Source organism: Botryllus schlosseri, chromosome 4 (genome assembly GCF_051294905.1).
Source record: "Botryllus schlosseri isolate E-star chromosome 4, Bs_hap1, whole genome shotgun sequence".
In the NCBI taxonomy this organism is placed as follows: Eukaryota; Metazoa; Chordata; class Ascidiacea; order Stolidobranchia; family Styelidae; genus Botryllus; species Botryllus schlosseri.
Window position 1 is genome coordinate 21,138,585 of NC_137239.1, and position 24,392 is coordinate 21,162,976.

Here is a 24,392-nt window from a genome sequence, read left to right on the forward strand (position 1 = left end):
AGGATGCTTAATGGCGTATATAACGTGCATTCTTGGCATTCGCTAACACTTACAGAATATAGGTGATTACGTAGGTTATTTTGAGGTTGTGTATCAAACTAGTTACGTCATCACTGATCTATCATAGTTTCAATGTAATGACTAATGCCTTCAACGGAAAGAGTTGGTTGCGCACTCGTTGCCTTGTGTCATTATGCCAAAGAGATATTTGCAGGCAGCATGGCAAAATTTTGGAATACTTTAGCTATAGTACCCTTATTGGTAAGCATATCGACGAGGAACATTGAATCCGATGCTAAAGGTATGGGAATATTTTGTCTGACTGCAGTTTAATATACCCGGTAGCCTTATCACTCCGATACTGTCGCACTCAATAATGTGCGATATATCAAGCGATATACCGTACCTGTACCGGTAGTCCAAAACACTTCGTAACGTAACTTACAGTAGAACTTTATTCAATAGTTGGTCATTGTTACGTTTCTCTGTGTACTGTATTCGCATTGTTGACGGTTGACGTATTTTGTTAAGCTATCGAACTGCTAATGTGACCGTTACGTTTCATGTGAGCAGGATGTGATGTAAATTCGATCAGCAGCACCAAACCTACTAAATATTTCCTGCCCTGTTCAGCGTGCTGCAGTTCGTCATTCGGGTTAACGATTTAATATTGTAACCGCACAAAAACATGAGGTGTTATCATAACTGTTATGTCGCTGCGATTAATATTGAGTAGTGACTCGCAGGCTATAGCTACACGTTCTGTGTGATTTGTGAAGATACATTATTATTGATTTCAAACATAATTTCGGTCAATTGATACGTATCCCATCTGCACGGGTTAAATTCCATAGAAGATGCCTCAATGACATGATTTCCTTCTATATATATTATATATCAGGAGTTCCTAAAGTATGGGCCGCGACCCAAACAGGGGTCGCGAAGGATATAATTTAGGATCGCAACACCAAAGTACTGTGCCAACAAGATATGCGGCTCAAAAACCTTGGCCAAGATGACCGTCGCTGCTTGGCCAACCCCTAGGATATTGATATGGCCGGTCGTCGAAATGGTCGGCTCCGGCACAGTTCCGTCCTTGAAATCTGAGTAGACATTGGTACAAATGCGACGCGCGCAGGCAATAATGCACCCCAATTTGAAATAACATACGACTCAAATATTTCATAGAGCAGCGTTATGTGCGATTGTTGACTGCGCGTTCTTTGTGTCATATACATGCCCGTACAAACGTAGCATACCAATATTAGAAATGCATTCCTTGTGGTGTGTGAGGCTTGGGTCGCGAGATGTCATTAAACTCAGATTTGGGTCGCGGCCTAAAAAGTTTCAGATCCACTGTTCTATATCAATTCAATTAGGAACTAAAACACATTCATTCTGCTAAAATAGCAGTCTTTTTTTAAATCTCTCATTAGCGCGTCGCTAATGTATCAGATCGTGAGTCACGATCAACATTGCACAGATTTCAATACTGGCATATAATTCGGTGTCTCGGTTGTGTTCGTAATTATTGTTGTCCTTATACACTTGGTGGGTTGCATATCGAGAGCCACATTTTCATTGTATTAATTAGAAGGCCCCTATATACCCGTGGACATAAAGCATAAAATGCCAAAGCTGGACCCATATATCTATGTAATGAATTTATTGACCATTCAGCACACAAACTATGGACTGTACAGTCGTTTGACTCGTCGGTTGTAAATTACATTATCGATTGCCACCATTCCACACATAATTGAAATTTACGTAGGTCTACTTGAAACGAATTTCTAATTCAATTCCAATTAGGATAGCCTATCCATGGTAACCCACATGTTCTCGAAATACCCTCACTTTTCAGAAGCGCGAGCGATGAATGTGTCAACTGTGTCATTCAGAAGTTTCCAGCAAACTAATTCATCAAGACATGAAGCAGAGTCCAGAAACAGTATCGAAGTAAAGTATATGTTACAGTTCTGATAAATTACAAATATTATGAAGGGTATATATATGATGTATATATGATATATATATGTTTGCTTTGGTTATGCTTTCACGATCACCGCAAAGCTAAACCCTATTGCCAAGTTGTATGTAGAATTGAAGTGAAAACCAATCGTGCCTACCAATAGACAAATTACGAATTACGATAACTAACTGGCTAATTCGAACCCGACTATATAACATGTCGTCATACGCCGCAAATTCAAATCGCAAAGTTCAAATATGTAGCTTTCTTGCGATCACAAAGAAAGTAATGCCAGGTAAATTCCGCTAAATGAATGCTTTATTATTTGTAAATCAATGCAGTGATAGCGCTCTGGGTTGATGAGCACTCTAACTAAAATGTCGCGTATCTGCTGACATGTGTAGTCTCATGCTAATGTTTCGGATGGTAAGATAAAGCCTTTTGAAGTAGGACTAGTTTAATAGTGGAAAGATAGTGTCGGTAATTCTTTATCGAAATAGCTAACTGTATAATTGCGGCTCTAAACTATTCGATCGAATCATTACAATCCATACTCGAAGCGTTGTGTTGAGAACGACAACATTTTATGAGAAAAGTATATATAATATTTATAGTGAAATTTCCTAATTGGTATATATATATAGGACCTGTGTAATGCTGAAATATTAGTTGTCACGCCAACTGAAATTTAGAACTCGGTTTAAGTTTCATAGCATAACACGCTCGGATAAATGTTTCACTCAGGAGAAATGTTAATTTTCAATGATTCAATGTGTCAATACGTTTATAGGATGTCCCCTTGATCATGATGGTTTTCCGAGCATACTGTCGATATCCGTGCTCGTATTGTATTGTGTGTCTGTACAAAGACAGCATGTCGGGGATTTCACAAGGCTCACAGCTTTACCCGTGACACATGTATCATTCTATTATACCGAGTCTCGAATATTGTACATATAGACCTACGTATATTGCATCGTATTTTTTGATTTCAAACATGTAACGGCAGTAGGCTAATTGCATAATCCTCTTTTTCCAGATAGACAACAATGTAAACAACAGCTTGGTATGGGAAAACGAAGGTGCGTATCCGTCAAGGTAGTGGACTAGCTGAGCGGTGTGTTGTTCGATGTTGTCATGGTAACCCTTACTCTCAATACGATGTCCCTGTTATGAATAACAAGAGTCATATTATTTATCAAATAACTGCTTGCCATGTTGGATAAGCGCAGTTGTATCAGAGCAGAGGTCTCAAACACGCGGCCCGCCAGAGCATTTCGTGCGACCCGCGAAGACATTTGAGATTTTTATTAATTTGACAATATATAAGTTTCACATATCTTTTCAGGTAATGAAGTGAAAATTCCCTTATAAATTGCTCCGAATGCCCGAAACTATTCATCAAACTTCACTACCACATCAATTGCAAACGCTACCATGCAGTGGAAGATTCAATATTTCGCCACATTTCCAATTCATGATGACAAAACCTGACCCATAGACGATTCGTGACTGAAATTTGTGAGTTGGACTTTGACGCGATCTTTGTTAGAATTACTCAAACTCGGGCTAACTCGATGGCAAAATGAAAATGACTCGAGTGCACTGGGAGTGACTCGGAATGCCGTGAATTTGTTAGCACCATGGACGTAATAAACTAATCGCGTATCAGGGGAATATAGTAATAGATCAGAAGGTCCCAGCTTGGTTTTTCGCTAACTAAGCAAGTATAGTTATGGCAACCATTGGCAATCTGTTAGTTACATCTTTGGTCGCTAAACCATGTTATAAAAGCCACTTAAAGGTACCGAGTACCATAGCGGTACGCTCCAACGATGTAATGGGCCGTTCGGCGTTCCGATATTTTAATCACTAGGACACATTCATTAATGTATTTCATAATATTTATCATATTTTCTGCTCCTATGTTTGAAGATATTTGGCCATTAGATTAATAGCCTACTTATCAGAAGTGTACCCGAATCCTGGATTGGAAATACAAGGCTCAACTTGAAAATGTTTTGATATCAGATCAGTCTCTATTAGCAATCTGTAAATTCAAAATATTCATAGTAATAGCTGCAAAATTATAACCCGAGAGTTTTTTTAATGGCATCATACATTAGTCCGCCCATATGGTGTCTATATCTTATAATTATTATATATCAAGTACAACTACGATTCTATTTAAATAGTTATAAATGTGATGATTCTTTCGTGCCAGGCCTAAATTTATACAAGGGTAAATCATATTTTGATGATGTGTGTTTACCGTCAGTCTGCTGGATCGGCTCACCTTCCATAGGACAATTCATTCCCGTAAAATAAGGCCTACTTGGAAAGACATAGAATATCCCTATAAATGCTGCGGCCCGCGGCGTCGTCAAAACTGGAAAACTGACCCGCGAGCATGTTTGAGTTTGAGACCTCTGTATTAGAGAATATGCGTCACGAACAGTTCGAGATTCCAGTTTTTGGCATCAGCATTGCGACTTAAGATTTGAGTTTGAAAGTACGAAATGCCTTATCATAATTATGCAGATGGGCTCAGCAATGAAGGAATACTACTTCGTCGACAACTAAGGTTGTCGACGCGAAGATGCAACTTATAATTGCGAAAGTAGTCAACCTCCGATTCACTGCTAAAAGCATGCGACACCTCTGGCAAAACAAGCCTTATAAAACTGCTTAATTTAGTGCAGGGGCGACCAACCCGTGGCCCGCGAGAAGGTTTTGAGCGACCCGCTGGGTAATTATCGAAATTATTTATCATATCAAAAAAGAAATTACCAAGATATCTTCGAGTTATGAAATTTAACACAAGAAACTTTAAGGCCAATCAAACATTTGATTAGCCTGACCGCGAAATCTGGATTGTTGATGACTAAAATATCAGTTCCGACGCATTAGCGTAGCCAAGGGCCAGCCACATTTTTCGTAGATCTTCGCATATGACCACAAAGTAGAATATTTCGCATATTCGCCGAAATCTTCGATGTTTATATGTCCAAGCGCCAAATAATCCTGTCATTGCCAAATGAGCCCAGCGGTTGAGTTGACCCGCAACATACGCAAGTAACATTTTTATTGGCAGAGTTCATTCATTAACTTTGAAAAGTTTTCGCGCAGGGCGCGGCTAGGTCGCGCATGCACACTGGGACTTCATGTCATAATTGTTATCGAATGTGTTAAAAATAAACGTTACCTATTTTGATGCGTATTAATATAAGTCTTGTTTTTTTACCGTTACCTAATCCAGTTCGCTCCTATTGCGAGACTAAACAAAGGTCATCAACATTCAAGTGGCCCGCGCAATGGTTCGTAAATATAATGTGGCCTTTTGGCAGAAAAGGTTGCCGACCCCTGATTTAGTACTTGTCGGACCCATCATTTTCTAGTTCTACGTCAAGAAGTTTTGACACGTCTCGGAAAAAGCTAGTTTTATTTGTTCTTGAGAATACATATGGTGCTACTTTTACTTATAATGTAGCCTACTTGAGTAACAATGCCGACTACTTTGACCACGACCATGTCAACCTCTGTCACTTGACGGGGCGCGTTTTATGTCGAGGCATCTGCTACGTAGTAAAGTGACATCACTTTCAAAACTAACCCAACAATCCAAGTCGAGTTAGTGGTTCAGAAACTTAAACAAAGCCACGCATAATACGCGCTATATCAAAAAGACAGGATTACATTATGGTTTGATTTAGTTTTAGATTGTTGAGAGTTCTTCGGTCCACAATATTGTCTTGAAATTTCACTCGCCCAAAAGCTGAAAAGGTTTAGAACCATTAGTTTATAGGGTATTGAGTATTTTCCCGAGTATTCTCGATAATACCGTGCCCGTATTGGAGGTATGTATTGTGCGTGTGTACAAAGGTAGGAGATCAAGGATTTCACCGTACTGCTTCACCTGACGAAGCTTTATGTATCATTATCTAGTCACCAATATCGGATATTGAACTTTGGATATCGCTGACAATTTTTGATTTCAAACATGGCAGGCTAATCGTACAATCCTGATTTTCCAGACTACTTTCACCACGACCGCCTCTGTCATATGACATGAGGTAGTTCTATGTCGATGCATCGACCCCGCATTCACCACGCTTATTCAATGTCTATCTGTATTCAGCTAATTGCGGGGTGGCAACGATCTTCCCAGCTCCACCTATTGGTGCCCGCGTGCTAGGAGGTCGCGACGCGGAACAAGGGAAATGGCCTTGGATCGCTATGATCATGCGTTACTACCCACGAAGCGGTTTCTCCCAAACTTGCGGTGGCACACTCATAAAACCGCAATGGGTGCTGACTGCCGGCCACTGCTTTTTCGGGTAGGTGTAGTTCAAGTTACGCGCAGCCGGCCATCGGGGAATGATATACATTAATAGAATATTATCGCATAGTCTCAAGTTGGTGTTGTTCTTTTTAGGTGATCATTGTGTTTCGAAAGTTGTAGTCATTATACACCTGACAGATATTCTTATTTTCGTTCTGAACATGTAAAGTTATAATGCGAACAGTATTTTGGTATTCCGGTCATAGCTGTTTCAAATAATGAAGAGTGCACTCATTTGTTATTCAGCAACACGCATTTTCTGATGGTTTTGAAATTCATATTTCCATTTTTAGCGACCCAGCATCGTACACGCAGGTCGTTTTGGGAGCTTATTACAAAAGTCTCAAGGAAACGTCCGTTAGAACATTCGCTATCGCTAAATACATCTGTCACCACAGTGAGTCTCTGTTATCATTCATTTTCCGTGGAAATACCCGACATCAATATCTGTAATATTACGTTATCGCTATCTGGTCTACATTCTGCGGTGTGTTCATGCTGTATTACATAATTATGACATCTGGCATGCATCAATTCCGACGACTGTCATTTCAATTCACGCCTACCATGACACGCGATGACTTCGGTGGTTTTGATTAGTTTTTCTATTCCGCGTAAAAGAGTGGATTTGAAAATAGCCATGATAAATATTGTTGTATGAGTGAATATCCGGTACTCGCAATGATCGTTTTCAACACTCACTTTCGTCACGGGTCACTTTACCATGTCGACATAAAATACACTGCGGATGTATATATACGGATATAGCTTAATTCATATATAACTGTAGAGAGGTCATCATGTTCTCATAAGCTTACTTTGCCATCTGAGTTTACTGCAGGCCAAGGTGGATGATCCGCGCATGGTTGTTTCTGCATTCTCCTACCGATTACCTTCATTGCATCGCGTTGTCTGTCTTACATTGTACATTGCGTGGGGTTGCACTCAAAACAAGACATGTTTTAAACAGCGTTTCAAACAAATGCCTTTAAATTTTAGTTATTAAGTTATTACATCACTGGAACGGTATGGATGTTCTCATGATCATGACCGCCGACCGTAAAAATGCTACATGACGATGTAGCATACATTGGAGATTCGTGATGGCGTGGCTAAAATAAAATAAAATAAAATAAAATAACATGATTGTTACATGTTAAATGCAACCCTATATAGTAGCATAAGTGGTTTACAGTTTATGTTTATTATCACCTCTAATCTTAAAATATATTATACAACTATACAATAAATCTCAAGGCCCGAATCTCATTTTGCGATCCGTGGCCTTTGAATATTCATTGGTAAACCTTGGATCCTTCGTTGAAAAGAGTCCATATTCACACCCGTGCACCATCCGTGATATGTGGGTGTGAATATACACCCGCATGTCACACCAAACCAGAGGCTACCTCAGACTTACACCACGGTATAAATCAAACAACATTTTAATCCATATGATGCTTGCATGTAGGGATGTAGGAAGGTATATGCACGCAGGCATGTAGGATGTATAGGCCTAACCGCGATATAATTTTGAGTTAGGTTCTGCTGTGTACCACCTTTTGGATGTGAATTCATACTCTTTTCGCTAAGAATGTATCTATAGTATGTACCGATTACACACCCTTTCATCAAACCTTAGTCAAGCGAATCCGCCATTCTTAAGGCCTCTGCACACTGAGCTCGCGACTAGGGCTGGGCACAATGATTCGAGTACTCGAATCTGAATCGAGTATTAATTTTAATGATTCGAGTCGAGTAGTAAAATACGTTTTTCCGAGTACTGAAATTATATGCTCCTCGCAACTGATAGTTAATTTACTAACGAGAGGAAGCCTTGAAACCTTGATTGGCCGTGTCGCAGGATGCCAGACATAGTAAAGAAGCTACGAACGTTACTGGAAATAACACATTTCCGAAGTCATGATCATCCCACAACATTGTCAAAAAGTGCAATGAAATCAGTATGGTCGAAAAAATACCAAAGCATCTTTAATGTGACGGATAACAGCCATTGTGTTCTTTGCGGTGGCATAAAAGGTACATATTTGAACTTCGACATAGTACATTATGTTGTGACGTCATAATGAGTGATACTCGATTACTCGACTCGACTCGAAGCATATTAGGTGATTCAGAATCGAATCACTCAGGTACTCGATTTTGCCCAGCCCTACTCGCGACCCGATAAAACGAGAGAATCGCGCCTGTCTGCGACTGGACCATGCAGACCGGAGTCGCCGGCAACTCGCAACATGCCGTCTGCGACAGGGTTGCGCAACTCCGCGACAAAGTTGAAAATTTTCAACTTTGTCGCGAGTTGCGAGCGACTGGTCAGCAGTTACTGATCGTTAGCTCTATGTCACCCAGTGGCGGCTCGTGACAATATCGGGTGGTGGGGCAAGGGTCGCAAGCGACTTGTTATCAATATGACGTCACAGTAGCGTTTTTCAACGTTCATGATGGCCACATGAATTTCCCGTAACCAATGATTTTTAACGTAGGTGCCGCGAGAGGTTTGCCGGTGGCGTGACTTGAAGTGCGGTAACAAATGTTTTATTCATTGTTTTTTATTCAAATGATTATTTTACAAAATGTACGCGAACTAAGAATCGTTACCATGCCACGAATCAATCATCAGGTTATCCTTAGTAGCATGCGTTATGATTTCGTGGTAGAGATTACGCAAGCGCCGAGTAAGACTATACCAAAAATACACAGACCAACTACCTACTACAAAGAGCATTCGCATGACACCTTGTGGTGTTTTAATCTTTCCATGCTCAGCAATTCTCTAAAGTGCTGCAGCGCCTCCGACCCGATTTGTATATGGATTCTCGTCCCGAAAGCGAGTCAAATCGATTTGCCCTCGTCCGAAAGTGTTTGGTACACGATCCTGATGCGTTACGACCAGGGGATAGGCAATCAAAGCGGTGGCACCCATAAACGTAAAACATTATAAAAAGCCAGCTGTTATCCATGGAAGATTAATTACGAGTCTGCCTGCCATCATTCAAGCAGGAATCAAAGCATTGTGTTAAATTGAAATGCGAGCACATATCGCATTAAACAATTACATGAATAAATTATTTCATCTTGATGAATTTTTCACTTTTTTTCCATAGCCATAACAAAATATATCGGTAAATTAACTGTCAGTGTGCCTCGAGTAATAAGGATGAAAACCACTCACTTTTCCTTAGCCATAGACATGGTTGAGTTACCTGGGCTCACTTGATTGAAATTATTCGGAAAGAACATGATGTGTACAGTCGTCCGCCCACCAGCATTAATTTATCTCTTGTATAAGTATTGTGCGCGACGTGATTTCTTATTAGCAAAATGTTCAATAACGAGTTTATTGAAATCTGAAATTCCCAGAACCACGTCGTTGTGAATCGAGAGAACAGCCAACGCATTAAGCCTATCTTGGCCCATCCTGTTTCTGAGAAAGGTCTTGATACGTTTCAATGTGCTGAAACTGCGCTCGGATTCCGCGGATGAAATCGGGGTGGTCAAAATGATATTCAGAAAGCTAGTTACTGTAGCAAAGTTGATCGAAAGCGAATTTTCAACTAGGAATTTTTAAAGTTCACTAGTGGTTTTAATTTCCGAAAAGGATGTGTTAGAATACAAACAAGTCAACTCGCTCTCCAACCGAGCAATGTCGATCATCGGGTACTAACGAGGCACGCTGCGCAGTAGTCCAGAAGGAAAATGAATTTTGTAGGCAGGGAAATTTCTCGGATTTAACAGGGCGAAAGTAACCAACTGGTCACTATTCAGACGATGTTGGATTTGGGACATCAGTATATCGCAACATTCGTAAGCCGCAACAAGCAGGTTTTGCACACTTATCCCACGACGTAAAAGCGCTGTGTCACCAGCGAAGTGTACATTCGCCCGGATATGCGAAATTGCCCCACAAAAATGTGCAATACACAATTGCGCAGTAGTACCATCGGCCATACGCGACTGAAAAGTGCTGTACAGTGTATCGACGTGCATGAAGATGTCACAAAAAAGCTTCAAAAAGAACAAAAATTCTTCGTCTTCCAGGAGTCGTTTAAGCCCCGCCGCTTCACGTATGGAAGTATCATCCCAGACAGGAGAGCTCTCAATCACTGAGAAGCATTCCAGAAGCTCCACCCTACTCTCTGACACTCGTTGCACAACTCTGGATTGGAAGTTCCACCGTGTTGATACGCATCTAGGTAACCGGTGCTTGCATATGTCGCGCAATAGATCAGATCACTTTGGCGAAACAGAGAAAAAGGAGGAGAACCCTGAAAGATTTGCAAAGAATATCTTGACAGAAGATATTCCTAAGCACATTTTTTTCACTACAAGATTGAGCTGATGCGCGTAGCAATGCAAAAAATGCGCATGCGGGTAAACTTCTTTCATTAAAACTTCTATACGCTATGTCGCGATCCGCTCATGACTGCTGCGCCGTCGTAGGTTTGCGCAATAAGTTTCGACTCAACTGAATAGGGCTGTAATGTTTTTTTTTTAATACGTAAGAAATTCCGACAGCAGTGCGATCGTCAACAGCCACAAAGCTGTGGAATCGTTCGACTGGCATACCAAATTTCGTGAACCGAAAAATCACGACTAGTTGTGACAAACACGTAATGTCAGTTGTTTCGTCAGACTGAATAGATAGAAATTTAGCGTCAACAATCTCGGTAAACAAATGCTGTAGATAGATGTGATATATCGAATCAAGCACATCATTTTGAATAGTCTTTGAGGTACCCTTAGCTACTGTCGCGGTGTCGAGATGTTCGCGCAAAATGCTATCAATGGAAGCCGTGTATTTAATTAGATCCAAAAATACCCCCTATTGAGAGAGCATTCCTTCTCATCGTGGCCTCGAAGGGGAAATTCATGAACTCCAATAAATTTAATGGCATCAATCACCCGAGAGAGAACATGCCTATTCTTATCTACAAGCTCATTGTGCTTGCAGACTGATAAGCGATAACTTTCATTGAGCTGCGACATTACATTTACTCTGCCAAACAATTTATATTTAACTGCACTAGCCATGTGCACTTGGAATTTTTGGTGCGTTTTCAGACGCTCTGACAAATGCTTCGGATCGCGATAACCAATTTTGTTCCAACAAGAGCCACTGCTTCCGGTACCGGCACTGTCGAATAAAAGACAGTAAAAGCAAAACAAGGCGTTTTTATCCTCGCCATAAGTAAGCCATTCATTTTTATCGAAATGCGCTGAAGAAAAGGCACGAGTGCGTTTTCCTCCGGCGTACGATTGGATCAATGGGCAATTTCTTTTTTCTAGGCTGATACGGACCTAGTCGCTTTACCTCTAATTTTTGCTCTAAAGGCAGCTGGCTAAACGGCGTACGGAGCAAAGATTCAACACGATTCATGTTCGCACTTGACCTGAGTACTTATCTGCAGAAATGAAAATGAGAATGACTATAAATCGAGAGATTGCGTATGCCTAACCGGAAAGGTCAACGAGTTCGGACACATACGCAATTGTTATCTCATAGATTGGACAAGGAAATGTCATATTGAATCCAAAACATCATTCTGAAGAACTACGGATAGCAGCCTCGGAAATTCGGTCCCGGTACAGCTTGGGAGATTCTGGCCTTGAGGCTGGAGACTGTCACACGACACATACGGCTTACGGTCTATAGTGTCTATATGTCTGCTGCACAATCGCCTTCGGAAAATATATTACCGAAAAAATACGTGGATGAAAGCCGAAAACTTGGTACACTGTTACATGAAATCATCGAGAAGTATAGCCTCATGACCGTTTTCGGTATGGTACACTGTCAAAATTAATACGAACAGATCAACGCCGAATTTTGCGTAATATTTACTGAGGAATCGGCTGATCAAGCGATCAGCTGTTAGCCGCCATCGAAAACGAAACAGCTATCGCGCTTGACAGGGGTTGTAATAGTGAGCAAATGGCCCGAAGGCCACCATTCCACGGTGAAATTGACATTGGAGAATATAAAATAAAACTAAATATTTGAATGCAAACCGAGGATGTTAGTAAACTGTTTCATGATATCATCATCTCATCACCTATCTCAGTATGGAACACAGATACACCGGCTTTTGCGTGAAATCCGCAATGCGTTAGGTAGGCTAAGTGTCAGATCAGCGCACATCTCTACCATACTCGAACTTAATAACGAAATTGCTGCCCTAATCATTGAGTGTCAACCTTGAGACTTGGCACAGCGTTCGATACTAAAATCAAGACATACCTGACGGATCTAGCTAAGGAGCATCGTTAAAATCAATGGAGACCAATACCGGCTTTGCGTGAAATATGTTTGCGATACATGACCGATCAGCACACACTCGACTTTGGAAACGGAATTACTACCCTAAACTTTGAGAAACCCTGAAACTTAGGACAGTGTTAAATACCACCATCACGACATGACATACCAAGTTTCAAGAATTATCATGGTGTGAAACACCATCAAAATCGACCTGTACCAGCAACGGTCGACTCAACGCATATCACGGTATCCGAGTTCAGATATAGATACGATTGTTACATCACACCTTAGGGGCGAGCAAGCATATTTGCCCCGGTTGCTCGGCCATTTTACGAATAGGAGAGAGTAAAGCAACGTTTCTTAATTGTGCGCAGCTTTGAGAGAATAGAAAGTGAAAGCTTGTTATGAGCGCTACCGGGGCAAGCCCCGGCTAGGCATTCACAAAGCGAAAACACAGAAGAGAATTCGATTTTCGCGGAGACTTCGGTATGTATGGGCATTTGCAAGCGAAAGCACAAGAAGAACGCGGGTTTCGCTGTGATCTCGATATATATTGAGCGCTGTGCGTCTATAAATGGTTAAATTGTTATTGAACAGAATTTTAGGTGGGGCAATGCCCCAGTTGCCCTATAGGACGAGCCGCCACTGATGTCACCGCAATAGTTTGTCCGGGTATTGCGTGTTTTGGCATCTATAATTGTTTCCTCATTGAATTTAGACTGATTTGAGGTCATTTTAAAACTTGAAGTTTAACTGCAAGAGCGCATTCTACTGTAAGCAGTACCGGTACTTGGTAATTACCAAAGGCCAACCAGCTCCGGCAGTACCGATACCGCGAAACTCTCAGTCATTGTATATCTACAGGTGGATTTATTAGATATATACCTTGTCTGATTAATTTTAACCTGTACAGTGTACATTGGTTGGAAACTGGGTTAAGCAGGTACATATAATCGTGGTATGTCATGGGTTCACTGATATATATTTCATATACCGGTACATCTCAGTACACGAAGTCTGAAAATCTTTTTGTTGACTAGGTAGCAGCAGTGTAACTCTTGATGTTAGATTTCGTCTATTCTCCTCTTTATCAGACTTCGGTACGAATTGTAGTGGCTAATATTATAAGTCAGAAATGAACTATGCATCATTATGGAGAATGAATCAACCAGGCCTACGGATCAGTTTCCATGCTTGGTACCTGAGGGCGAATCGAAGATTGAAAAGGAAAGAATCCCAGAGTTATATTTGAATATTGTTAAGACTTAATTCATTTACAATAAAATTATAATGCATTTGAATGTTGTTCTCTATCATATCGAGAAATTAATGTATGAGTGCTTGACAGTTGATGCAGTCACTGAGGCAGTGGAATACAGAAAGGCTTGGTGTCTGTAGCATAATAGGCTACAGCTAGAACTCCAGAAATTTGGATCGGCAACCGGAAATAGCGCCTTTAACTGGGTCACCCAGATCATGCGTTTTCAGCATTGAAAAATGATATTGGTTCGTTAATGGAAAAGTGTGTGCATATAAGACGTCATCTTATTCATTGACAAAGCCATGAATAGACATCGAAATATTCATTTTGCGATCTATCGGGAGCTGTGCAATGTGTATCCATTGCGAGACTTCGGACAGAACGCGCAAGAGCTGTAGTTGCCGCTTGTGGGCACTGCCGGGACCTGTGTGCATTGCTTCGCGACTTACGACTCGCAACTCGCAACGCGCAACTCGCGATGTTGCGTCGCGAGGTCAGTGTGCAGAGGCCTTTACACTTACAAAAATAGGTCGCTTTCGCGTCTTGCATGCATGATGCAATATACACACGCTTCAAATTTTTCGAAATTTCGCAATTAAAGCAATACCCCGTGATTTATATCGCTTTCCAGAAAAGATGGCGAGCGCCTATTCGTTGATTTTCTCGCAATGACCGCCAATACTATCACGGTTGGTTAGTCACCGTATAATCCTGCATTGCATGTATCATGTGGATGTACCGATACAGCTACTATAGAAAAATTCGTGACGAACGGTACGAATAACTGTTTGAATTCAAATTCATAGCGTGCTCAAGCCAATGGTTGCGTACTCATTCTGGGGAATTTTTAAACTCACGACTTTACATCATTTTTACGCTACGCTCAGCACCTCCGTGGAATAGCAACTTTAGGACAGTCCTCAATGAAAACAGTCAATGGGCACACGCCGTTAATTTAATCGGCATATTTAACCGCCGACTCCATCGGTAAGGTCTGAATATCGCAATGGGGCCGTTAAGGTCTGAATACCGAACTACTGCATTAGAAGAAACCACCATGTAATAGCGAAATGCTTGAGCAACACCAAAAAATTGATTTATTTTTAGTACTCGTGCCTTTCTGTCATCAACCCGGTACTGTATTGCGTTTATCCTGTTACTGATGCCATAACAATCACGTCACGTTCGCGGCGAATGGCCGTGCTTATTGATACTTGACGTCAGCTTATGTCTGTACAATAGTGTTTCCCTAAGTTTTTGTATGCGCATACCATTGCGAGCATATTTATTTAGCTTACGTACTACCACGTTATATCGACCGGAACAGAGGTAATTAGCGCGATAGTGCCACAAATGGTTTGATGGTACGCTGATCTGGTTATGGCGGAATCTTTTGAAAATGTGACAAGACTCGATATAATAACACTGGTCAACACATATTTTACTAAGTAAGAGTGGTTTTAGGGGTTCTGAAGGGCAATGATTCCGAATATGACCTTGATTTTTTCAAATTGGCTCTATTTTTGGAGATAATCCATGGGCTTATTCTGACTAAAATCTCATATTTTCCACGTATGGGCTGGATAAAAAAATCGGTTCAGTCGTACTATAAAGTTAAGAAATTCAATCTACTTGTTATTTTGACACGCTGAAGACTGTTTTAAATCACAATACATCAACAGAATTTTATTTCGGGGTATTAGATTTATCATAATTGGAGACTTTCACGGATATCATGTACATATATAAACTTCAATCATGCATATAAGTATTTAGCTAAATACTCAAATAACGTTGCATTAATTGAATCAGTTTTATGTCAACCAACAATTCTAAATTCAAAATAATTAGTTGAAATATAATATTAATAACTTATCTTAAAGCAAAATTGCTTCATGTACTATTTTTGGTTTTAAGCAATTTAGTGCAGTTTTTCGAAAGGTTTCAGCAGTAGTCCGCTATAGTATGTCCGTCGCATCTACACTGATATCTTTCTTTTTTTGTTTTGATGTATTGGTGGAACCTTTCCCTTTTCTATACCGTCTAATCAACAATATTATCAGAAAATATATCAAGATGACTGAACAGGAAGTGAGATTTAATGCTCATGTTTGCTCCAAGGCTTCCATATGCAGATACCTAGGGTTGCATTTACAACAAAAAACAATTTAAAACAAGGCCGGCCCTAATTTAAAACATGTTTTATTGTTTTCTATTTTTATTTTTTAAGCCTTGACGTCGCGAATATGCAATTGTGACGTCATAGTGGTTGACATTGCAAATTGAAGATATAGGGTAAATATAGCTCCTTTGACGGAATATATGTACTAATAATGTTGAACCGACTATTTTGAGGGTTCCAACCATCCCATATCGATATACGTCGGCTATATCGGGTGGTAATTGGCCGTAGGCTCATACAATATGTTTTTTGGAAAGTATTTACACAATTATGGCATAATTTTACGACTTAAAAAAACACAATTTTGTTTTTTTAAAAAGGCCTTTGTTTAAGACACTGTTCAAAACATGTTGTAAACAAAGTGTTTTAAAACACCATTTGTTTTAAATGCAGCCCTACAGATACCAATTCTCGGACTAACTGTTTGAAGTTATGGGTGCTGTGTGATCTTCCAAAATTTGTTATTTACACTACATCCTTGAGGGGATTCCATGCAGTGAGCACCTTTATTATCCTTAGTCCGTATTGTAATCTGAGATACATCAGAGATTCCAGATTTAAGCTTTTCATTTGATATGGATACTATAGGTATACCCACTTTGTTGGTTTTACGGAAAATTATCCATTTACAAGTGAAAAGAGATAAGATGCATATGAGTATTTTAGTTAAGCTTTCCAGGGACAAACTTGATAGCTCTATACTCCTCTTTCATCTTGGTAGAATGACCAATTGGTACAGGAGAAAATATATGTCCATTGTGCAAAAGTACAATTTTTAAGCTTGAAAAACTGCTTTTTTAGCAAACACAGTTCTCGCATCAGTTATGTTAATATTGATGGAGTAACCGAGAACGACATGAGTGTTCATCATAGTCAATTATCTATTTATACGCAGTATAAAAGTAGAAAAATCTAAGACTTACTTCCTACCAAGTAAAATATTAAAGGGTATAAATACAGTGATTTTGAGCTTTTTTACGGGTATGAATATCTTCTTTTCTAGAGCCAATCTCGCAAAACCAGTGTGATAGTCGTAATCAGCTACCTTGAAAACCCCAGAAACGGCTCCTAGATGTTCTGCCAAAAATCATTTTGTTGATCAGTGTCATCAACGAGACAGCAAATCGCGCGATTCGCATGGATTTATTTCAGGGATTTGATATATTTGTTCACAAAAGTTTATGCATAGCTGTTTTAAAATAAGCTTTGCGAGCTTTTGGGGGTACAATGATACTCCCGACTTACCCCGCGGTGCACACATGTGATTAATTTCAACGACGGGCCGTAATTGACCAGCGAGCAATCGAACATACTGTACTTTGTTTATGGCTGCCATTAGGTCATTACTACATTGAAGATTCTTAGTAACTGGGGACATGACGCTTCCGTGCGTCGCCTGCACCATCTAGTTTTGGTAGCTGCAGAGTTACTTGGATACTAAGCAAATTAGAAATATTGATTTACATATTTCAATACATAAATTTTTAGGTTCGTTTACTCAATTGCCACTTGAAGTGCTCCCACTAGCGGTACTCTTATCACAGTTTGAAAACAACTGCTGCACATGCACACTGTGATGTACACGTCAAGTCAAACTGAATATAATATAGTTCAAATATGTTTTAATATTCGCGCAAATACTTTTTCAGTGTTTATCGGGTCGAGCAACTATTTCGAAGACGACGCATGCTTAATCAAATTGGCCGGACCGGCCATGTATTCGGATTACATCAAGCCTATTTGTCTGCCGACGGGAAGTCAGAGTGTTATCGTGGGAGATGATTGCAAGATCGCTGGATGGGGCGTCACCACAGAAAGTACCCGATAAGTTTATGGTTTCTGCTTCGAGATTTTGGATAAGCGTAACTTTAGGGGATTTCGTGGGAATTCTGGGGACGAATAGATATAATGCATTATAATGTACTTCAGTACTTCTACACTCTACAGCAGGGGCTCTTGAACTGTGGTCAGCGAACCTCTAAAGCAGTGGTTCCCAACCTTTTTGTCCTCATTCCCCAATTCAGATTTATTCCGAGTCTTCATTCCCCACTACCCAAAGCTATATTTGCTTGTTTGAATACAGAAGGCACACAACACAACCACACCAGTGTGCAAGACAGTCGTCAATTACTGTAACAAAAACGAATTGTGAACTGATTCCGGTAACCCTTAAAATATAACGAAAGCGCTATTTCACGTCATACTGGTCGTGCTGGATGCGTTTGTGACGCCATCATTGGTTTCCAGAGTCACGAATGAGTTTTTGTGAATAACATGCAATATAATTTTCGATACATGCATTACAGAGCAATTAACTGGTTACGGTAATCGCGCATGTGTCTCCGTAAAATTGTGGACTATCCTGTATATAATGTAATGCAAATGCGTCTATTCCCCACCAGAAACCATTTAATTCCCCACCAGTGGGGAATTCCCCACCGGCTGGGATCCACTGCTCTAAGGGTTCCGTGAACTAGTTATGGAGGGTAGCTGAAAGGGCAATGTTGAACTACATCGTAAAGAAACTAGAAAACCAGATTATTATCATTCGGCAATGTCGCCGAGAGTGTGACTGTTACTTGTCATTATAGTTAGCATATATTTTAGACCGGGAATAGCATAGAATTGATCTTAATGTGATGGCTTTTCCCTCTATTTTAGTGATATGCTTCTGAAATAATAGGCGTATACGCGTGACCGCCCACAAAACTCGAAGGGGTCCGTGATCAAAAAGTTGAAGAGCCCCTGCTCTATAGAAATATTGTGAAAACTGGCCACGGTAAAGTATATCAACCGATGTACTAAGTACATCTACGGCGCGTAAGGTTGTCCGACATTTAGGCGCGCGACACAAGAATAACGACAGTTGAGAATCCTACACTAATATAGCTGTGAATTTATAACCCTCAAACTCACCCTACCCCAACCATGATACCCAAATTAACATTAGCAATACTAAAATTAAAAACGCCAGCCTAACTTAACCCTATATATTACCCTACTAACCTAACACACGTTCTCAAATGTCGCATGCCCAAGTTGTTGCTTTGGTTTATAGTGCCTCGACCACATTGGTCATTTTACACCAGACCGATGTTCTTCTACATTTGATTTGTCCGTTGTACCATCGCGGTTCAAGTATAGCAGTATAGCGAAAGCGGATGTAAAATACACTGGCCAACCCTAATTGATACGTGCAGTTATTACGTAGTCATTATTACTCAGCGCCGTTCTAATGTTATACAACAATTACTCTGGACGTGAGGTATAACATTCACACACGTTATGATTGGAAAACAGAGCTAAATCTCATGTTCGCACTTTGATAATACGATATAGCGAAAATTCTTGTAATCATATGAATATCTCAGAAATCTGTAGCAAATATGTCGGTGAATCTCATTCCATATCATCATATGCCCTGCTATTAACTAAGTAACGAACATAGTCATTTTTTGCAGGAAAATAGCTCTCACTGGCTGAGGTGTAATTCTGAGTTCATGATTACAGGTGCGTACGGAAGCAATACGCTACAAACCGCGGAGGTCCCAATTGTTTCGAAAGAAGTTTGTAGTTCCTGGTATATGGAATCTGGTGTGCTACTACCGCAGGATCACTTCTGCGCTGGGTACGTATGCGAGGCGGGAAAATGCCGCAAAACGGTCACAAAATCATGTGCTCTGTAATCATCAAGCCATATTACAGATATGTATTGCAGTTTTTCCTTAATTAATACGGAATATCATAACGACGTTGATAGGTAACGCATAGACTTCTCCGTCACATCGGTAATCTGAAAATGGATCGAGACAGCTTTACCACATTCGATAATGTGCGATCCAGGACAAATTGCCCACGATTCATTGGGGATAGAATAAATACGGATGGATGCTTCGCAATGCAGCACCTATGCAAATGTGTATTACGTCCCACACTCTCCGCCAGCTCCCGTTCATTCATGTGCCGTTTCCGTTTTGTCATTGAACTTATGTTTACATCAAGCCATTTTATGCAGTGAAATAATGATAACATTGAATGTCATTACTCACGGAATTTAGCCCATGAAAGATAACACGGTAGAAAGTATGTATGCACTATACATGTATGAATCATAGCAACAGTGTGCGTGGCCTGCGCGATTGGATGTGTGATTTGGACGGCCGCGGTCCTTTGCTGTAATTGATAAAATTATATCGATTGAGAGCATCGACAGATTGCGATACTGTGCGTGAAAAATCATGCAATAAGTTTATATATTGTGTAACCGAACTTTTAGCTATTGCCGAGCTGAAAGTCATCATGACTAAAGGGGTTTGGAAATAGGCTGTATCCTATAAAACCTACAATTTGAAGGAACCTGCCCTTCTGTGCATTTTCGTATATTTTCACCAAGGGAGTTATGAACACCATTCTCTGAAATGCAATATGACTAACCCGGTTGTTTGGTCACTCATATGCATGTATTTTAGCAACACATGATTCTACAATTGAGTGTCGAAAACCAATACGTACAAGGAATATTCATATTAATGACAGTTACTGTCCTGGAGAATAAGTCAAGTAGGTACGCCCCATCACCCCTGATACGTCACAATATATAGAACCAAGTATACTGGTACATTACTAACCGCAGTTACCATTTCTAGAAGTATGACTTCATTATGTTTGTGATCTAACGTAGGTATGAAGCAGGCGGCATCGATTCGTGCCAAGGAGACAGCGGCGGGCCTCTCGTGTGCGACCGAAACGACGTAAAATCGAAAACAGTGGTACAATTCGGAATCACCAGTTTCGGAATGGGATGCGGCGAGGAGAAGCACCCCGGTGTGTACACGGAGGTTGAACATTACACGAAGTGGATAGAAACTAAAATTCAGGAAAATGCGGGTAAGGGATTCATAGATATAGTACTCACTATGAATATATGAGTGGAAAACTGGCGCATTTCCACAACAGCATAGGGTACAAATCGTGCCATCGTCACTTTCATGCAATAAATGTTACTTTGGCACCTATTGCAATGGTTGGAAACCCGAGTGATATACACCAGTACTAATGGAGATATATCTAAGCAATGTAGTGGGCTCTCTTTGCGTGTAGCACATTCTTGCTTATTCCTGGAGTTTTACACGAAATCAGAACCCACTCTTTATGAGAACTAGTATATTTGTTCGTTTTTAGTTACTGGATTGGGTGTGAAAGCAGAATTTGTTAGCTGAAAGTTCCCATGTTTTGATTTGCATCATACGCTATGGTGGAAATCTGATAAATACACGTTTTACACCCGTGTATTTACAAAATCAGAAAAAGCGGAGATAAAACAATATTGCCCCCTTATGCTTGTTAGCTCCGGGCGTAAATTCCTTATGTTGTTCAGGAGCGGGAAGCTGTTTCCAAGCGTCTGATTTACTGGGATGTGACAGCGTTATATCGGAGTCTGGCACTACTTTCCGAAGTCCCGCCGACAGTCAAATGACATGGATGTATCCTCCTAATTCGGTAGAGTAAAGCTTTAACGAAAAACGGCCGCGCTTAGTCCTCTGTAAACCCACAATTCGTGCTTATGCCTGGTTTCAGAGATGTTCGTGGGATATCAAAGCTCCCCCGGATCACTACGTTCAATTACAGTTCGACTGCTTTTTCCATATCGAAGTGAACACCAAAAATACATCGGAATGTTACGATTACATCACGATCTCCTCTAATACCGGTAAGTTTGGCGAACGAAAGACAGAGAGAGAGCTTATACATTATGGCAAAAGTGCACACAGGGAATTCAAGTTTACATGACACCATAAAGATTTCTGGACGAATGTTGTCTCATGGCCGATTGATCTCAGTATTTAGTATTTGTCTCGATTTTGGGAAATAAACGCGTCTCAGGATGGCATGAACAATCTGAGTGGTTCTAAGGCAGTTTCTGCTTGTAGCACTGGAATTCCAGGCTGATGGCAAATTACAAAACACATGTAATTGTATTGCAGGTCTTCAATCCGTTTATTGCGGCACAACGCTCCCCGATCCAATCACAATCCCTTCCAATGACGTAACTATCGCGTTCTACTCCGACGGTTCCATTCAATCCGCGGGATTCGTCACAAAGGCAATATTTATCGACATGCGGTCGTCTTCGGTCAAGACGTCTCAGGAAAACCAATTCAACGGTTCCCGTCAGTCACCGGTTATAACGACAAAATGCGACAGCGGACGGTGTGGTGCCGCTGTCACGGCGTCGTCAGAATATTTATTAATGCTCCTGTCATTTATACTCTTCGTAACCAATTCTTTAGTTCGGTAATTTGATTTATGCTTGTTTTACGTGGAACTTTGTCTACACCGATCGAGCTCTGAGCTCACTCTGATCGCTGCGAGTAGCAACGGGTCATCTAGTATAGAATTTGCTGGAAGAATTCCCAAATTCACCGGGATAGGTACTAATATGGTTACGAAATATAGGTGTTTGGCATGCGCATGTATGATCAGACGGAGAGACTTGTAATTTGGTCTCTCCTTGTCAAATGTTGTATTTCCTACACCCCCGGGTAATTTAACTCAGATCAACCGGAGAAAACCTATTCGCAACATCTTCTCGGGTGATCGATGCGAGGTCTTGTTAAGCAGCCATCATGGGGATATGCAACTGTACAAGTCTTCATCTACTCTCACTGTATACCCTACCCTTGCGTAATATTGTCCGTCTTCTATGCCAGTTTGATGTGAATCACGACGTTACGCACTGCCCTTCATGATGTGTTCGCTTAGGCGCGTGATTCGCTTATGTGAATCATGCCTCATACGTGATTCGACCTATGCACCTTGCTACACGATGTATACCAGTGCTTTGCAGGCCTTTCTTTACTTCGCATAGTTTGCGATGGTGCTGTCTTCATATTTTGTTAAAAATATATCTATGTATATATTAAGTCATCGGCAAGTACCGCTCTCTTACGCTTTCTTTGTTAATTCTGTGCGAACCGCGTCGTTTTTGTTCATTTGTTTGATCCCAATAATTGTTGATTTGACTTTGCAGTTTACCAACAGTTTGTTCTGCAGTAATCTCGGTTACGAGAATGCGAAGCGAGCCAATTTTGTACATGGGCCCTATTCATAGAAGCAGGGATATCCAGATATCCCTGTCTAGAAGGAACAGTTCGCTATACTGAGTTATTTATTCGAGGTATCGTGAAACATAGTGCTACGTTTTATACCTCGCTACTGCAACAAAAAGAGGCTGCATGCTAGAGTTCCACCAAGGTTGACCGCAGAATCGCTATTACACATTGGAGGCTTATCTCGGCTCCTCATCGCCATCAGTTCATTGTAAAGTTTACATTGTAAACTTTACACTGAGAAAGGGGTTACCATACGACAGTGGTTCTCAACCTTTTTGACCTCGCGGCACACTTTGAAATTTAAAAATAGTTCGCGGCACACTAGCACAGTGGTTCCGAACTCTTTTGGCTTACGGCACAGGCAAACCACCAGAATGCGTATAGCAGCAACCATAGTTTTACAGAGGTAGTCACTGACGAAGTACTGCTACCTTTTCGGAGCACTCAAGGAGGCGTTTCTCTGCTTCAGTTTATTTTTTATCTCTGCGTACATCTCACAAATACGTCTACGAATGGCATCATTTGACATGGGAATCGTTTTCAATTCTTCCCAAACATTTTTTTCCAATTTTATTGCAGGCCGTAAGAAGAGCTTTCTCCGTTTCCGTGTGAGGTTTTGAATTATCAGCTATTACCTCTGTTACCACATAACTGGCCTGCTGAGATCTCGTTTAAACTTCAGGTTCAGCTTAAATTCATTAGATTGACTTGACAATAAAGTCTGCCCACTACCGCATTGCCGATGTAATTAACCGCCGCATGGAAGAGTCCATCACGATCGCTACTAACAAATACAGAGGTGTATTATACAATACACAGGGATGCCAAACGCATTTCCACGCAGATCGTGTAATAGCACCTGTGAGGATAGTCTACCTCAATAGTCTCACTGGCAGCCACCGCAGTTCAATTGTAGTTCCAACAAATCCGGATAATAAACCTCAGCGGCGGGGAAATTTGTAACCAATATAATTTGATCAACTTTACTTCTCAATTCTCGAATTTGTCGCCTGCAACATAACATGGCGCACGTAGCCTACATTTTACCTGCAGTGCTGGCACGCTACCTAACAATCGCAATGTGAATGGCTATGTTGGCAATTCTAATTTCTAAACGTGAACATCACTTTCAAATGAGTTCATTTCTCGATGGTGAGAATGCCTTCCTAGGTGTTGGAGGTTTATGTAGGCTCCTAGTCGTCCTCCGATCTGCAAAAGCAGTGTCTTACAAAAAGTGGACCAT

The 24,392-nt window shown here is 40.7% G+C and overlaps 1 protein-coding gene across 1 annotated transcript; it reads left to right on the forward strand.

Moving 5' to 3' along the window:
* Positions 1–24: 24 nt before the first annotated feature.
* On the forward strand, positions 25–23,130 carry LOC145437387 (ovochymase-2-like). The gene is made up of 11 exons (XM_080314604.1): positions 25–301; positions 1,865–1,959; positions 3,012–3,054; positions 6,111–6,309; positions 6,608–6,711; positions 17,687–17,854; positions 19,548–19,665; positions 20,719–20,924; positions 21,415–21,536; positions 21,615–21,747; positions 22,022–23,130. Exons 1-11 carry the CDS (start codon positions 145–147, stop codon positions 22,333–22,335), a joined length of 1,659 nt encoding a protein of 552 aa, XP_080170730.1. The 5' UTR covers positions 25–144; the 3' UTR covers positions 22,336–23,130.
* Positions 23,131–24,392: the final 1,262 nt, after the last annotated feature.

Excerpts from the sequence above, each read along its gene's own strand:
- LOC145437387 (XM_080314604.1), top strand. The coding sequence starts at position 145 with ATGCCTTCAACGGAAAGAGTTGGTTGCGCACTCGTTGCCTTGTGTCAT. Across the intron at positions 6,310-6,607 it reads GCCGGCCACTGCTTTTTCGG|CGACCCAGCATCGTACACGC; the intron begins GTAGGTGTAGTT and ends TTCCATTTTTAG. Across the intron at positions 21,748-22,021 it reads CACGATCTCCTCTAATACCG|GTCTTCAATCCGTTTATTGC; the intron begins GTAAGTTTGGCG and ends ATTGTATTGCAG.